Genomic DNA, 18,205 nt, shown 5'->3' on the forward strand with positions numbered 1-18,205 from the left:
GGGCCGGCTGAGGAGCAGGGCCTTATAAGCGTTACCGCGCATCTGCACATGGACCCGACAGAATAGACACGATGATTCCCGTTTTGTGGGTGAGGAAACCGGGGCTCAGGGCAGCTGGTGCCTGACCGAGTCCGCGTCACCTGGGGGGACAAAGCCAAGCGTCCAGCCCTGCAGCCCCTGCACCCCGCTCTCCAACAGCGCCCCTCCTTCCCAGAAGTTGACACAGCTCCAGGTTCGGGGACGTCTGGGACGTGATGTGACACAGGCAGGAGTAGCCAGAGGAGCCATTTGAACAGAAAGACTGGGCCCATGTGCTCGGTTCTCTAAACTAAAGTCAAGTCCAGCACTTTCCCCGAGACTCACTCGACCTAAATGCACCCACTTCCTTGGGAGCCACACTCAGACCTAAGAAGTGCAGTGCTTTCTGCCTCATACTTTGCAGTTCCTCCTGGAATGTGTATGGGTTTCTGAAAATGTCCAGGTCGGATGGTTGTCTCCAAAAATAAGGAGTTTGCTGATTCAATGACCCTGTGATGAACCCCTCATGTTCTAGGTCTTGTGCAGGAGGAGAGGAAATGAGAGAAGGGAGCAAAGTGCCCGTAACCTTTTATCTGATCACGGAATTGGGCTCCAGACGCACCAGCTTCCAGAACTGGGCGCGAATCCCAAGGGCTCTGGAGTGGAGATGGCACAGGCTGTCGTACCGAGAGAGGGTGGGTTCTGACCGGTTGTCGAAAGGGTGGGAGAGCAGAGGGGCCCCTCGGGGGGCGGAGAGGCATTGCTAGATGAGCAGGTCGGGGGGACGAGACCTGAGGCGGGTGGCCCTGACATCTGCACAGGACACAGATCTGCTCGGACGAGGAGGACGTCTCCATACCGGCTGCAAGGCGTTTACAAATGAGTGCAGCCGGTGGTTTGGTTTTTCTTGCATTTTTCCTGCAGGTTGATCCGTTAGGTTGTCTGAGTAGCATTACCAGCTGGGAGGGTCATGGTCATTGCTGACCAGTCCTAGAGGGATTTGGCCCAGGACTTGGGGGTTTTGTCTCATCACAACAGTGCAGCCCAGTGGAAACTCTGGACGTAGGTGGCCTGATAAAGGCAGCCTGTGGATGAGGGTCTCAGGGCGACGGGCAGCGTGGATTGGAAGCGGAGCCTGAAGGCGGGGTCCCCAGGGTGCAGGTCATCCCCATCCCTGTGCCGGGCAGTGGGCAGGAAGCCCTGGCAGGATGTGGGGAGGGGTGGGGCGGGGGCGCCCTGCGGGGCAAGGCAGCGGCTTCACGCGTGTGCTGGCTGCCATGTGACTGGAAAAGAGTCGGAGAGACAGAACTCAGAGAGATATTGGCCGTGGAAGGCCAGGGGTGGGAGTGAGGCCATGCAGCCAGTTGAGAGGACCACTGGCACATGGGACGGGAGGAGGAGAGCTGGGTCTGGAGAAAGACCTTGAGTCTGGATTAGGGACGGAGCCCAGGAGAATCCTGCAGTCAGGGGGCTCTGGCACATCGCTGCTTCCTGAGTCCACGCAGGACACAGGGCTGAATAGACGCCGGGCCCGGAAGGCTAGAGGAAGGATCTGGAGCGGGAAGTGGGGTGTAGCAAGAGGAGCCGCTTGGGAGTCGCTCAGCTTAGGTGTGAGGCCTCAGCCAATGCTCATGGGCTCGGTGTGCAGGGTCAGACTAGCTTCCTCTTCTGTCAGTCTGGAAGGACACCCCCTTCCTGGCGTGAGTGGTCAGGAGATGTCAGCATTCTCTTCCCCAGCAAGACACAGAGCCCCCTAACATAGAGGATGGTCTGAGGACAAATATGCACCCCAGAAACGTCTGTGTGTGGCAGAATCTCAAGAGAATCTGGATCTGGTACCTATGCAGGATGTAACCAGCTCTCTAGCAGGAGCATGGCCTTGGGGTTTTGGCTCTGGGGGGGAGGTCCCTGGTCCTCTCCTTTGCCCACTGGCCCACTCGGGGACCCTGTCGCTAGGGCGGGGACAGGGTGAGGATGCCCTTCCCTGAAATGCTAGATCTGCAGGTATCGCAAAGGTCACTGCAAACCATACTTACACAAGTTAATAAGAGACTGATGATCTGGCTGTGACCGACAGGCTAATATGATTTAAAGAATATATTAAAAAGTCACATGACCGCACATTTCTAAATTCTCCTAAATACGAATCTGAATGTGTTTACACTGAAATCGTCAGAGTCTTTTTTTGACTTGGAAATGGACAGCCTTCCTCTCTCCCGGTTTGAAAATCCCAAGTATGTTTTCATCTCTCCTGAAGGTTCCAGCAGTGTGAGAAGTATATAATTATATTCTTTATAATTTGCACAACTAAAGGCAAACTGAAGAGTGTGGTTTTGGGGCCTTTCACCTTTTTCCCAGATTGGTCATCAATTGGCACTCTGAATAGGGTTCCGAATCTGAGGCACTCCCAGCATTTTATACAAAAATGTTCGTGACAACTTGGGGAATAAAAATTCCTAGCAAACGAGCTCAATTTGCTCTTGGTTACAAGAATGTATTTCCTGAAATTTAGGAAACTTAACAAGGTTCATTAAATCTGTTTGTATCTGCACCTTTTTATGAAACAAGAGCCTTAAATGTGGGGTGAAATTTACTAGGGAAATGAAGACAAGGCTGAGTGTCCAGGAGGCATCACTTCTGCCCCCATGGCGAGGCTTCTAGGACCAGCCGGGACTGTGATCAGAGACACGTCAGGTCTGCACCTGTAACACAGCACCCCAGGTGCCTGGGGAGAAAGGTGGTGTGGCTGAGTTTTCACACTCACCAGACACGTGGACACCATCAGAGTGCAGGGCCCTCGGGTCAGCAGTCCAGAGAGAGCAAGAGACTCTGGGCCACCATGCCCACCGTGCATGCTCACTGCCCGTGGGCAAGGGGGCCGGGTGGCCGTGCAGAGGGCAGCAAGGGGAGGGGGGCACACTTTCCACACCACTCACTGGTCGTCATTTTGTTGTGTGGGGAATTCTTTTTTTTTTAGTAAAGATATGTATTCTTTATTTTATCATTTTTAAGTGAAGTACAGTTGACTTACAATATTGTATTTGTTTCAGGTGTACAGCACAGAGATTCGGTATTTTTTACAGATTATACTCCATTAAAAGTTATGACAAAATAATGGCTATAATTCCCTGCGCTACACAATATATCCTTGTTGCTCATCTATTTTGTTTTATTTTTATTTTTATATTGGAGTAGAGGTGGTTTACAATGTTGTGGTAGTTTCAGGTGTGCAGCGAAGTGAACCAGCTCTACAGATACATACATCTATTCTTTTTCAGATTCTTTCCCCACACGGGTCATTACAGAATATTGAGCAGAGTTCCCTGTGCTCTACAGTAGGTCCTTGTTGGTTATCTATTTTATACACAGTGGTGTGTGTCTGCTAATCATGCAGGGGATTCTGTAGGTAAATGTGCTGTAGCTCTCATGCGTGGTGAGCGTGTGTGCAGCTGCGGTAATGTTCACGCGGTCCGGTGCCTCTCCAGCATCGTAAGGGATGCCAGCTCCCAGAGGCCCTTCCGGCAGGGAGAGTGTGTCTGGAGTACTGACTCTATGTGTCAATTACATATGGTCTCAGATTCACCTGTGTCCCTGCTAACCACCAAGAGGATAAACTCCAGAGCTTCCTGGAAGCCCCAGCCTCCTCCCTGGTGACCTAATGATAGTTCCTGCCTTGGAGGACCTCGTGGGGACAAAAGGCAGCTTGTGGAAAGAGCTTGCAAGTCCCTGGTGTTTACAGAGCTCCTGGTGAATGCCTTCCCCGAGGCACTGGACCGACCAGAGTAAAATGGGACGAGATGGGAAGAGACGGGACGGGGCAGGATAGGGTGAGTTTTCACGGTTCCCTGCTGTGCATCATTTCCCCACAGGGAGTGAGGAGCTCTCCTTTTCTTGAACTCAGAAGTAGGTACCTGCAGGAACGTGTATGGTAGCTGAGCAAGAGTGAATTCTTATCAGTTCAGCTTTCCTCGGGGAAAGCACAACTTTATAGCTACAGCTGTTTTGTTTTTTAAACTTTTTGTAATTTGAAGGGAATCAAATCTTTAGGGCAACAACTTTCAACTTCATTTGAATTATACTAAGCAAAGAACTGATGCTCTTGAGAAATGGTTAACATTCAGTGTCCGACGATGTGCTGTAATATTATTTATATTCAAAGGTAATGGGTGAAATGGAAAGCATTCTGACAGAATTCCATACTTTAAGGCTTACGCTCTGATCACCCAGGATCTGTGCAAGTGTACGTCTTCTCCTGGCGAGGCAGCTTTTAGATTGATGCTATTCATCATCACGCATGGCCTGTAGCTGAAGGGGCACCAGGAAGTTCACTTTCAAATCATGTCACGCCCAAGCCCTCTATCAGCAAACTCAGCCGTATCTCAGGGAATTGGGGCAGTGACATCATTTAATCAGAGAACTTTATATTATGTCATGTATTGTGATGTTCCTGATTTTAAAAGGTAATGCTTACCTTTCAAAACATCTTGACCTTTTCTCCCATATCTGAGATGGTAGCACCCCCATGACACAGAGCTACTGAGGTACCAAAAGTCGATACAAAGGGTTAGAACTCAGTGAAGATGATAGAATTGCAAAGGTCACTGTGAAGTCAGCATCCCATGGTTGACTGTCTGCAGACCATGGAGCACAGGTGCACCCAAGTGGAACACCTGATGACAGCTCTGCTGGGTGGGACACAGGTGGTGACTGTTAGATTCAGATGCTCAAGGAACAAAAGGAATAGAGGAAGACTAAGGGTTTGTTAGGAAATAATTAAGGTAGCGACTTGAAGGAATAGCTTTGGAAGTGTCTACCAAACTGTTTCCCCATTATCCCAGCATTTTACTAAATTTTTTATGAGGAAAAAAAAGGGAGGGTCTGTGGTCAGATAAGTTTGGAAAACACTGGTCTAAACAAACTTCAGTAGGTCTGTTTCCTGCAGGAAACTCTGCTAATTCAGTAGTTCAGCAACACATTTAATTTAGCAGCTAGTCTGTATGCATAACTCAGACAGTTACTGGGGGTCACTCCAGCAGAGAAAACTGTGTGTGTGTGTGTGTGTGAGAAAGAGAGAGAGAGAGAGAGAGAGATGTGCGGTATCTATTAAGTTTCAAGATACAGGCACACACTAAAAAGCTATGACCTACAAAACCAAACAAACTTGGCGATTTGAGGTGGTGATTGTATTCATGAGGGCAGCTGATAAGGAATACCCACAGAAATTGGTAGCTCGTTTTGAGGTAGAAAACACGAATTTCTCCCTACTCAGTGTGTTGCATGAACATTTTCTAATTTTCTGTGAACACTTTCTAAGAAAAAGCTGAAGGAAGAACATTTGCAATGCAGTCAGACGCTTTGCTGTGATGCTGAGATCTTGGACCTGTTTATACCAACTCCCCAAAAGGGTTTCTCAGCAGAGAAAGTTCTAGAATGTTCTAGGTTGCGGCCCCTAAGATGTTCAACACACCAGACGTTGCTCTGCAGTGCCTGTGTGATATAGTGCCATGAGCTCAGACCTCTGGGAAGTGGGGTCCTCTTTCTGAGTAAGCACTGTGTTACGGTGTCAGCCCTCTGTCTGAGGGCTAACAGTACCAGATTAGTAACTAAATAATGGTTTTGAGTAATATTACTTTCCTTTTAAAAAATAATGCTTTCTTTTAAACTCTTACTCTGTCTCTCAGATGGTGTTACAGCCCAGCTTTCTTTTTGCCTTCTCTATTGCAGTTGCTTATGGGGCTGACGGCTTTAGGGATTTTCATGCAATAATTCCCAATTCTTTCTCTCGTAAGTATACACTTTGCTTCTAGAAAATGGTAACGTGTATTCATTTCATACTCAGTTTCCATAGTGTAAATGTTGTGAATGCATCTTTTTTCATCACCTTCCTTCATACTTGAAAAAATGAGATAAACTAAATATCAATCACGCTGTTTATTAAACATCTATCATTGAGAACATCTCTTACACACTGAGGTATGTATGCCTGGTTTTAGACTGTTGGATATACTATGGAGCATGCTTTTTGTGGTGGCAATGCAGTAATAGTAAGGGTAGAAGTAACAATAGTATCAACAGAATTGTTACCCTACTAATGCTGTTAAACAGCTTTGTTACGAATGTTACGACTATCTCCTCTTTGTTGAGTATGACGATAAAGGCCAGACTTTCTGTCACCGTTAAATAACCCATCATACTTTCAAGATACTTTTTACAGTTTTGTAGGATGGAGAAGGATACATACTGTCCTTCTGTTGCTCTGAAGTATTAATTTCAGAACCGAGAGGAGAAAAATTGCAGGGCTTCAAGGCCGTTAGTCCGTGGTCCTCGCTTCCTGAGCAGACACACTGAGTGCTTTTGCGTGCGGGACGCTCCTGATCTGAGCTGTCAAACCAAACACAGATGTTAACTTCATTTTTCTTTTTTATGTATTGAGAGATGATGAATGATAAATATATTTGGGCAACATCCCTGAAGGAGTATTTTAAGGAGTGGAAAGTGCTTTTTAAAAATGTCCAGAGAGCTGAATATTCAAAGTGGTACAAGTTGGTTGCCCCCTTAGGAATTAAGTCTTCAGAGCCTGTATTAGTAAATTATCTAATATTAAAGCAACATCAGAAGACAGGCCATGCTTGTTAATACTGTAATAATTATTAATACAGGCTGTAATCTAAAAGGTGTCAGTAGCCGTTAAAGATAGGTTTCTGACATCCTGGCTATCAAAAACTCTTTGGTACCTAAAGGGTTTAGCAGTATCAACCTAAGGATATCCCTTTTCTCATAACCTACATTGACTGCTTTTCCAGTATAGAGAATGGACTTGAGGACATGGGGAGGGGGAAGGGTAAGCTGGGACGAAGTGAGAGAGTGGCATGGACATATATACACTACCAAATGTAAAGTAGATAGCTAGTGGGAAGCAGCCGCATAGCACAGGGAGATCAGCTCGGTGCTTTGTGACCACCTAGAGGGGTGGGTTAAAGAGGGTGGGAGGGAGACGCAAGAGGGAAGAGATATGGGGATGTATGTATACATATAGCTGATTCACTTTGTTATACAGCAGAAACTAACACACCATTGTAAAGCAATTATACCCCTATAGAGATGTTAAAAAAAGTCATAGAGATCTTCCTCTTACTAATGTTCCTTTGAATTAACTTTAACAGCTGGACATTTATTTCTGTGAGATCTATATGCATATATGTATAAATGTGTATATGTGCGTATATATGTGTATGTGTGCTGGTATGATTATATAAAATGTTATACTAGGACAGATAACTAATATAATTTCGAGATGAACAATCACATTGTTGAAATATTAAGAAGTTAAAAGCACTTGAGAGTAAGATAATGCATTCTAAGATGTGTTTTCATTAAATCTGAGGAAGGTTTAGGCTCGAGCATATTGTAATATTGGAGCAGATCCTTTGGTGAAGACTTCAGTATGTAAAAAATTGCTGCCTATACAATACTTGGAGATACTGTAAGATAGATGATATATGTTTCAATACACTGCCTGTCTATATATTTATACAGTTGGGTTCACAAGGTATTAGTATCTCTTTCTCTCCTCCTTCCCCACACCCTCCCACGTACCCAAGTTGTAACTAAATGGCTGTTGACCTTGATGAAATCTCCACCCAAAGAGCAACCCAACTGTTCTGGGCCAACATCACCACCTAGTGGTCATAGTGGAAAATTGTCCTCCTCACTCATCTCTTTTTTTCCTTCTTGAAAATTAAAAACATGAACTGTTTGACACCCTCTATCTCAGTTTGTGTCCCTTGTTACCTGAGGAAAATGTAAATATGCTTGTAACTCATTCTTTTTTTCATAACCTTCCTCTTTTGTCTCTCCCTGATTTCATTCCATTTAAAACCTTAAACATCAAATAAGGATAAACGTATTCCTAATCATGCATCTTTGCAAGGGAAAAAAAACCCCTGCATTTTCAATGATATAAGTTATAATAAATGGTTTCAGTAACCTTAAAAATGCTTGAGAGTTTCCATAAATCCTTTAGAGGCAGCGCAAAAACTTCTACACATCTTCTCTGCATCTAAAATTTTCGTTTAATTACCCTCATTCAAGATGTCTCTTAAATATTTTTATTCCATTTGATTTTTACTAGTCGTCAGTTGCAGGAATATTTCTGTCTCCTGTTTCTTCATTTAAAATATTGAGCATTTTGAGCTTACCTGGCTTAAACTCATAGTGACAGCTTGGGGATATCTTTTCAATGGAAAAATGCTGTCTGAGTACCATTTACCTCACCAGGAAATATAAAGACACATTCGAAAGGAAGAAGAAGATGAAGGGGAAACAGAACCCCTTTGTGAGGCGGGGCTGCCAGTGTGCATTATTCCTGTGCGTTAAAAGGATTTGGTCATTCATGAGGCCGTACGATGCTTGGCAGGAGACCCAGGCCCCGATGACCCCGAGTTCCCTGGATTCTCTCATTGCTAAACTTGTCTAAGTGCTAAGGTTCAGGGGTCCAGGGTCAACTGGATCTGCCCTGTTACTAAACACATAGAAGGCCTCTGAAATATATAACAACAAAACTTTCATTTTCCTGAATTTTCAATTGCATCTGGGAAGGAAAGTGGCTTTTGGCTCAGGATTTGAAGGCACCCACTCTTCATGCAGCCACATTTATTAAATAATGACATTGGGGTCCCGTCCATTAGCTCCCGGGGGTCAGTGGAAAGGCTGCAAGGTTAGGCCTGAGCCAGAGTGTTCTGGGGTCAAGAAACACAGAAGTCTCCATTTCATGTTCTATATTTAATCACTTCCATTCAGCACCTTACTGAGTTTGACATTTTTCTAAGTGGTGGGAGGATGGAGTTAGAAGATACTTGTAAGTATAATCCCTGTATTCAAAGAGAGTGTAACATTTCACAGAAGCAATACTGCAGCTAAGCAGTTTGGGGTCCAAGGAAACGGAGCCGATGAAGTGGTTTAGGAATTCAGAGGAGGGGAGGGACACAGAGACAGCCTCTGTGGGGTGGACCCCAGTACACTAAATGCAGGTTAGGGAGGACTGACCATTTCCTGGAATTGATGACGGGCGGGTCTGAAGAAAGAAAAGGACAGGGCTGGTCCTGTGGCGTTCTCAAGAGACGGATGCAGGAACCCTGCTTGTCCCTTTGGGTGGGCTCCGGGGTGTTTGCATGTGAACCTGCAGGAGATGGACAGCTTGAATACACTCCCAGCACCTGTTCCCAGTCTCCTCCTTCACTAGTTGGAGCAAAGGCTGGTGCCGCTGACTCTCGGCGGTTGGAGTTCACAATCACGGGCCCACCAGCACTCAGACCCGAGGGCCTTCCCGCACCAGCGCCCACCCCTCCGGCGCCTTGACTGGGAGCCTGGCAGCCAGAGCCTGGCTACTGCCCTCTGCCCTCGGGCTGCTCAGAGGCCTCCCAGGGCGGGTGCCCCCCGTGGAGGGACCTCCGATGCCCCCTTTGCCGCTCCTCCTGCTTCCCCTCGTTCGGGAGCTCAGGGTGGGTGGCGGCATCTCTGCTCTCAGCCGGAGGCTTGTGTCTCTGAGCCGAGCATGTCCAGGCCCCTCGATGTCCCCTAGGAATGGGCTTCAGCGTCCCCCGACTTCCTTCCTTCTGACCCTCTCCGGGCTGCACTCCCCCCATTTAAAGGAGGCGTCCGGCCTGGCTGGCTCAGGAGACTCTAGATGTCAATAACAGAGACCCCCCCAAGACCGCAGCCTCTGCTGTCCTTTGCTCAGGCCACGTCACTAATCAAGCTCATCATCACCTAAAACCCCCGCAGCCATTTTCACATTTACCGAAGTGGTGAAGCCAAGACACCCCTGTCCGAGCTTGTGTTTCTGAAATGTGTATTCTACCTTCAGTGATGGATGTCTGTTAGATTTTGACCTTTGAGACCTGGTCTGTGTTTGCCATGTTTTAAGACAGTTCCGTGGCCTGATTTCCATCATCTACGACAATAATACGCATGTCGCCTGTATTCGCCTCCCCGTCAGACGAGAGGCCCCGTTTTCACAGACACAGGGGTCGGGGGGCATCTCTGCCCCTCTTCCACACAACCAGCACCCAGCCTGCATTTGTCCACAAAGAGATGGGAACCTTCCCCCAGCACTGAGAGAAAATGCACACGTGCTTGAATCTGCTGAGCCCGTGCTGACCTGTTGCCCTCTGGTTCTTGCCTCCACTCCCAGCCCCCTCAGGCCCCCTTTCTCCCCTCTTACTTGCCACAGATCTTTCCTGTGAGAGTCTGGCCTCAAATTCACCCCCAGATCTCTAGCACGCTTCCAGCTCTGCATCCCCGGCATCTGGCCTCCGTCTCTTGTGACTCAGTGCGTCTACCACTTGCTTACCTGGAGCGCTCTATCCAGTTCCCATTGTTTACGCTGCCTTGACCTTGCCACTGTGATCCAGGGACCCCCAGTCTGGGGGTCTGCCTACCTTTTTTCCGAAAACCAGAACATCACAGGATACTGAATTTTCTTCTTCAAGTTTGGTCTCTTCTGGCATCAAACGCATCTACCTAAAATCGTACGAGGGGACCCACAGTGATCGGAGGGTGATTTAAAATAAGCTCTCTTCAGCCTCTGGTTTTCGGCTCTGTGAACAGCATGCTCAGAGAAGCTGTCACATGGCAGCCGTCCCGCCTTCATGAACTGCTGTCAGATGAGTGACTGGTGTCAAGGCTTCTGGCTTGAGGGCGTCTGTGACATTTAAGGTGACATCCGTCCCTCAGTTTTCACTCCCACTGTCCTCATCCCGTTCACTCCTGACGCGCTTTACCTGCTCTGCCAGCAGGCTGCCCGTGGGACCGGGACGTGTGTCCTGATGGCGGAAACCTCAGGTCGCCCGAAGCTCCCCTGCTGTCCTGTTCCTCGCCAGCAAGGGCCCGCACTTCATCATCGGCACAAGCCACAGGGCCACCAGACGGTCACACAAACACCTGTCTTCTTAATGCAGAACAGGTGGGAGTTTGGGGCAAGTGTTAATAAGTCCTATACTGAGGTGTGTTTTGGAGAAAGCAAGAGTCAGTTCCATTGAGCGGGTTGCCTCTAAACTTATGACCTGGAGCCGAGTGCAGGAAGATCGACGAAGGGAATTATGCCGACGCTTGTTCATCTGCATGGTTCCCTTCCTCCGTCCACAGGGTCCTTGGCCTGCACCCTGGGTCCCAGCTCCGGGCGCTGGAGAACCTGCCACACCTACAGTCATTTGCCCTGCTGTGCTCTGAACTGGCCCCATCTCATTTTCAAAAGCCATGAGACAGATGATTAAAAATAACCCTGGTGAAGGAGTGCAGAGGGCTTTGAGCATTCCGCAGCAGAACCCAGTGGGCAGGGAGGCCCTAGTGAGTTAGCTTTGAGAACGTGATTCCAGAGGGCTCAGGGGTGAAGCACCTTCACAGGATGGCACAGCTACCCTCCTTACCTGTCTCATCTCCTGAGCTCGCCATGTCGGTAGGACTTGGTTCCCTGTCTCCAGCGGCTGGGAGAGGTCAGCAGGAGGCCACTGAGATGCAAGATGGTCCCGAATCCCTGCTCTCGGGACAGTCTTCTGTGATGCAAGGATGTGATGGGAAGAGATATCCCCTCACTTCTGGGGTCTCCAAGTCCACAGTGGGGGCGTGGCCCGTGTCCCAGCTCATTCGTTCCATCTGCTTATTTGTCTGCAAGTCTTCTCTCCAAAGATCTGATGGGCAACCTGGGTGGTGTGGCGGTTAGGAGCGTGGGCACTGGGGCCAGGCTGCCTGCAGTATCTCCCAGCTGTGTGACCTCAGGCAAGTTGCTCGACTTCTCTGTGCCTGGGCGTCTTCAACTGTAAAATAGGATAACAGCACCTCACTTATAGGGCCGTTGTGAGGGTTACCCATTACAGGGCAGTTAAAGTGCCTGGCATGTGGTCCAGGTACCGTGAACATTCCTAGGGAGCCCCCTCAAGGGGACGGCTCTATGGGAACGTGCTTTCATTTGCCAGGCCAGTCACTGGCCTAAGTTCACTTTACATCTCTTTACCCACTAAATCCTCTCAAAGCCCCTGCTGGGCTAGTGAGGATAGTTCCCGTTTTTACAGATGAGGATTGCCTAAGATCTCAGAGTTTATAAAGAGTGGAGCTGAGATTCCAAACCAGGAATTTTGATTCCAGAGTCTGGGCTCTGGGCTTCCAAAATGTGTTGAGTCAAACGAACTTGGAGTGTTACTAGCACAGTTTTTCTCAGACTCGAGTGTACATGGGAATCCCTTGGAGGCTCATGTGAAGAATGACCAGGGCAGGGCCCACCCCCCAGAGTTTCTGGTTCAGTGGGTTCGGGTGGACCCAAGAGTCTACTCTTCCAGCAAGTTCTCAGGAGATGCCGGTGCTGCTGGCCCAGGGACCACACTTGGAGAACCACTGATGTACAATGTCGATCAAAGATTTTGTAGCCGTGGTTACTGTCGATCCCGTTGATTATTTTACTCGGCAGAATTTACCAGCTTCCTCTTATTCATCTCTAGAGACTGTGAGGAACGTGAGGGCTTTCAGTGTAACTGCAGTTTCTCCCAGTCGTTACAATATCGGATTCAGCCATCCATCTTCAGTTGGTGTTTCAGAAGAACGCAAACCAAATGACTATCTTCTTTACCAAGAAAAATACATGAATGGCAGAAATAATGACTCTAAATGCAGAGTGGACAGTTGTTGTTGTACTATTACCAGGAGCCCTTCACCCCCATGCACACACGAGTCTTACTTTCTGAAAAGCTAGTGCAGATCTGTTACGTTCACCATCCAGGCTGGTCAACCCTTCAGCAACTGGAAGAAACCTGAGAAATCATGGCACTACTTTAGGACACAGGTTTTATTTTCATCATGGAATAAAAAGGGTTTAGAGCGATCACGTGCCGAAGAAACAAACAAACAAAACTCTTTCAGGAATCTTTGGTCAGCAATCTGAGCGCGTGTTTGCTGAGCTTTGTCTGCACGTTTATTAATACATGAACGAAGGAAAGGTAGCTTATGCTTATCCTTATGCTCAAGGGGACTTTTCCAGGCTAGATAAGTGCTTCTTAGGGGGTTTTGCCAAACATGGTCCCACACCTGGGGGGGCTACGCGATCAGTACTCAGTACTCACCTTCTGGCGTGAGGGGTCTGCTGGCTCACAGGGTGTCGGGCTTGGCCTCAGGTCACTCCAGAGGGGCCCAGGCTGTCACAGCGGACCCGGTGACCTTACCCTGCATAGAGGTCCCCACACACACACCCAGTCTAAAGCGAGAATTTATAAATTCCATGCATTTTCACCGTCTGCCCTTCGGACCTACAGAGAGGGCAGACAAGGGTCCCAAACCCGTGATGCTTGCCGCCATGTATCACAGTCCCCTGTGGGCCGCTGGGTCCAGAGCCCGGGCCACTGTCCCCTGGTGTCAGCCGCCCGGAACCTGTGTTTAGAAGGTGCCGCTCCCGCCGGGTTGTCTCTGCTGCTGTGCTCTTCTGTTCTGTTTTTGCGATGACACTGAGCGGCCCCCTGTGTTGTATTGTCTCTTTCAGCTGGTAATGTTAAAGTAGAGACTCAGAGTGATGAAGAGAATGGGCGTGCCTGTGAAGTGAATGGGGAAGAGTGTGCGGAGGACTTACGGATGCTCGATGCCTCCGGAGAGAAAATGAATGGCTCCCACGGTGTCCAAGGCAGCAAAGCTTTGTCAGGAGCTGGGGGCATTCGACTTCCTAACGGCAAACTAAAGTGTGATGTCTGTGGGATAATTTGCATCGGCCCCAATGTGCTCATGGTCCACAAAAGAAGCCACACTGGTAAGGCCTGGCGGAGTTCCTCCTTCGGCGGCCCGGAGGGGCCCACGGGGTGTCGCAGAGGACAGGGCCCTTCCCGGCTGAGGGTCCTGAGCGAGGCGTAGCCTCCCCATTTGGGAACAGTATTCAGAAAAGTGCTTCCAAACATGCACAATTCGATCCTATATATTAAAGCCATAAACAAAAAGGGAAAGGAAACAGGTATGCAAGTTCTGACGAGGGCCTGAGAGCATACTCTCTAAATATTGGCGGTGGGGCTGTCAGGTAGCTCACCCTTAAAAAAACGAGACAAAGCAAGATAAGAGGAGACTGATACACTGAAATCTACTCCTCCAGTTTTCCACTGAGAAACCATGAGTCAAATATGCAGGTTGGGGGTATCCAAACTGACAAGCCTTGATTTTTAGAAACATTCGTTGGATGATGGAATAGCAGCAAAATTTAGTCTTCCAGAAAGAGTTCTGTCTGCAGATGGCTTCTCCTCCAGCAGGTGACACTCCCACCAAGACGGTTTGGTTGCCACTAGTTTCTATCTCAAACTGGTAAAGAATTTAATACCCAAACCCCTGCCCTAGTGGACGGGGCAATGGAGGCTTTGGCAGTAGAAAACAGTATTCTGTGTCCAGAAATGAAGGGATGCAGACAATCTTGTGTCTGACGGCTGCATCCAGGCCCCTGACATGTTCTCACATTGGGGGCTGGAGGAATAGGGTCTCTGTTCTGCCCTGTCCACATCCCCTGGGGTGCACAGTCCTGGTGGGTGACCAGTCACGGTTGTCCCCACCAGGGCTGTCACCACAAATGGCACTAGACAGTCTTCAAAATAAAATGTTAACAGGCCACATCTTACCTAAACTGCATGCGTAAGGTGTCTTCTGAATTGAACAGAAACTTTACCCTTCTGCCCGAAAGGTGGAAACAACACAATAAATGTGCCAACTCCAGTGGTCACTGAAAGTTTGGACATAAAACATACCCTGAGCTGTTGCTGCCCCGGTGGGTGGCATCTTAGGTCACCATAAAGCCAGCGTGTGCCCCTGTTCTCCACAAGAGGAGAAAAACGAGCCGACAAAAGCAGACTGAGGAGGTAGAGTGGGTTTTGTAAGCTGGCTCAGGCAAGTCAGGAAGAAGATCGCAGCCTCCTGTGATTCTCCCCAGGGGCCCAACGCTTGTCTGATGATCAGAACTGAAGCAGGAACTCAGAAAACTCATGGAGCAAAACAGCTGGGTTGTCAGGAAATGCGGACCTTTGTGGAGTTGTCATTTTTGTATTTGAATCAGGCAGTTCCCAAAATAATTTCTGTTTGTCATACATCTGGAAAACCGTAAAATATGTTTAATTTCAATCAACATTCATTTTCGGTAAAAACTTAACTTCTACAATTTAGCAAACGTTGCGTTTCCTAATGTGCCTCTTAATCCTCCAATTATCCAGTGAAATGTCCCCGCCACATCCAGCCCCAAGGGAAGCTCGCAGGAGAATAGGGAAGCTCGCAGGAGAATAGTCAGGCTCCCCGCTTTGTAATGAGGTGGAAATTAACGTGAAGGTAGGTTACGTGGTGAGAGACCCTTCACAAGATACACCGGGACCCATATGAATTCATTCCTGATGGAGGAATAGACCTCGCAAATGAATTACTTTCCTGCTAATTCATGTAAAACCTGACTATATGGTGAAAGTTCTCTTCAATAACTATTTGATAACTGAATGAAATGCTGGCATACTAAATGGCCAAAATATAATGACTGCCTGCCCTGATAAAAAGAATAATTGCATTTAATGAATAAACCCGCCAAGTATAGGTATGCAGAGTAGACCGGCTGTTTGCTGCCCACTTCTGCCCACAAATAGTGGCTACGGGCCAAGTAGGTGCCAACACGCAGAGTCTTTCGCTTACAGAACAAGTTCATTCCAGAAAGAGGGACATAGAGACCATCAGTTTTATGGTTCCTGCCTTGACTTTTATTTAAAAAAAAAACAAAACAAGGAACTCCTGATTTGCTTTCATAATGCTTTTCCACTTTGCATAAATATAGTCATAGGTCGATATAGAAATAGTTTGGCCAAACTAGGTTTGAATAAATAGACATGCTAGAAGGTTTCCACTTTCCTGGAATCGGAGTGGAATGTATCAGAAAGACATGCTTTGCTAATCACCGACCCTGTCCTGAATTCTCTAACACGTCAAGTCCCCATAAATCACTGGGGTGTCCTGTGAAAATGCAGACTCTGGTCCAGACCCAGAGGACACTGGGAGCTGGAGCAGGGACCCAGAGCATCCGTAGGTGGTGGGACGTGCAGTTAATAGTGGGCAGGAAACAGTGCCATTTCAGGGGACCCTTCGTCGGGGAGCCTGGGCTCCACCTAATGTCCCCCCAGAAGCCAGGACTTGCACCTGCCGTCACCGAGTGGGATGGGTGCACTGGGGTTTCCTTCTGGAGGACTGCAGCTGTCCGGGGCAATCTCCCACATCACCACCTCCGAGAGGGGCCAGGGCTGCCCTTATATGAGTGGTCCATTGATGACACCATTTCACTTCCACAGTTTTGCTGCTCAGTTTCATTTTTTTAAACTCAAGCGTCATAGTAACACTTTCCCACCAACTTCTGAGGGCTCACGGGAGAGTCAGAGGGAGGGTAGTGGTAGAGGAACGAGCAGTAATCTGATTCTAAATGATGGGATTTTTAACAGGAAGCATCAAGAAAAGTGTCTGAATTATGGTTATTCTGTCCGGCCCTGTGCCCACTCTGTTCCCAGCTATAAGGCGAAAAGGCAGAGTCACCATGCGTTATAAACACGGCATCGCACTGGGTACTGCTCCAAGGTACAGCTGCAATAAGCCCAAGCGAAACCTTGTAGTTCAGTGTATTTTTTAATTCACTTTCTTCTGATATAGGGTCAGAAATTTCATGATGTGGGCATCCGTGGAGACTTTCTTTTTTGCCCAACTGAGTTATGAAAAGGAGCTCAGACATTTCTTACAGGGAGTCTCTGAAATGACAGATTATAGAGTTGCTGGGATTAAAAACTAAATTTTGAATTAATGATATGAAAGCCCTCATCCCAATTAAATAAAAGGGAATACAGCCTTGGAGGAACTTGGTCTAAGTTGGCTACCATCAGCCGTATACGTGCGGGGGCCAAGCGCTCACCAGCAGAAGTACACAGGTATCGTGGGCTGCCTTCTGTCGGCCAGCTCCGGGGCCCTGATCCCTTTCCTGCTAACACCTCCAAAGGGAAACCACCTTGAGTTGAACTCTGTGTTGTCACTTCAGGGAACGCTGTCTTCCAGGCCCCAGGCCCTGTGATACATATTCATGCCAGCACAGCAATCAGAAACAAATAGATTTCCAGGAAAGCTTGCCAGCAGGGTTAAGACACCAGGCCCAGCAGGATACACGAGAGCCGATGACTCAAATCAGAAGACAGATTGCACTCTCAAAGACACGGCCCCTGTCTTTCCTGCCTGCCCTGTTCTGCAGAAGGGACGCAAGGCTGTACGGATCTGTCCTTTCTCGCTCTGCTGATTGGCTGCCCTGCACAGACGTTGGCTGGACGGCAGGGTCCAAGCCGGTGTTCACCCTGGCCCGGCCGACCTTAGGAGGAGCCCAGCAAGCACCTCGTCAGCACGGAGGGGAGGCTTCACAATGTGTGGGGTCACACTGAGGCACGCTGGTCACCAAGAGTGGCCCACATCCTTGTCACGAGCATTTTCAGAACAGCCAGCCTGAGGGTCCCCCTGCCAGAGCTAGTGGGTGGAAGCTTTTCCCCTGCGAGGTCGCCCTGGACTCTTCTTCCTTCTTTTGTCTGCTTAGAGTTAAGGACAGCAGCCACACACGTGTGTGTGTGTGTGTGTGTGTGTGTGTGTGAAGGCTCAGAAGTGTTTCTAGCAGGTAATTAACAATCTCTATTGGACGCTCCTCGGGGCTCCCTGGCTATCAGCTATTTTAGTCTCATCCAGTGTGGCCTCCTAACTCAGAGATTTAGGTAGTTAGTTACTTTTATAATCACCTTCCCACCTGCTGGGCTTCCTCTGCTCAGCCAAGTCCAATCTAGATCTAGATTTGGGAAAATTCTGAATATATTGTGGTTAGTGTCAAGATTCCAAATGGTCTATAATTGAATATCACTGTAAAGTAGTTTCAATGTTTCCAGTAGCACATCTGTCCTGCCCAGTTAAAATTAAGAATGATGGTAGTCATGAAATCCAGAGGCCAATATAGACTTTTAAATTTAATCTGGTGTAGATTTTAAGAGTACCAGATATGCTTCTACTTAATCGCTTTTGCTAAGTGCTGTCTTGTTCACCAAAATCATGCGAGCCTATTGGGAAAATTGACTGTACATTTTAACACATTCTTCTTTCTGAAGAAAAAATTGTTAATAGGAAGTGCATTTTCATGGTA

General features: G+C 48.0%; 1 protein-coding gene across 15 annotated transcripts in view; it reads left to right on the forward strand.

The window, feature by feature from the left end:
* IKZF1 (IKAROS family zinc finger 1) overlaps positions 1 to 18,205 on the forward strand; it is a 77,795-nt gene that overhangs the window by 43,075 nt on the left and 16,515 nt on the right. For 4 of the 15 annotated variants that reach the window (XM_068549854.1, XM_068549855.1, XM_068549857.1 and 1 more), the window contains exon 3: positions 13,541 to 13,801. The exons of 9 other annotated variants lie outside the window; for them this stretch is intronic. In XM_068549854.1, the coding sequence (XP_068405955.1) occupies positions 13,541 to 13,801 (261 nt within the window). Of the gene's footprint in view, positions 1 to 5,742; positions 5,803 to 13,540; positions 13,802 to 18,205 lie in introns of all 15 variants that reach the window. 2 more of the 15 variants (XM_068549853.1, XM_068549868.1) reach the window with 2 other exon arrangements.

Source organism: Eschrichtius robustus, chromosome 8, assembly GCF_028021215.1.
Source record: "Eschrichtius robustus isolate mEscRob2 chromosome 8, mEscRob2.pri, whole genome shotgun sequence".
NCBI lineage: Eukaryota > Metazoa > Chordata > Mammalia > Artiodactyla > Eschrichtiidae > Eschrichtius > Eschrichtius robustus.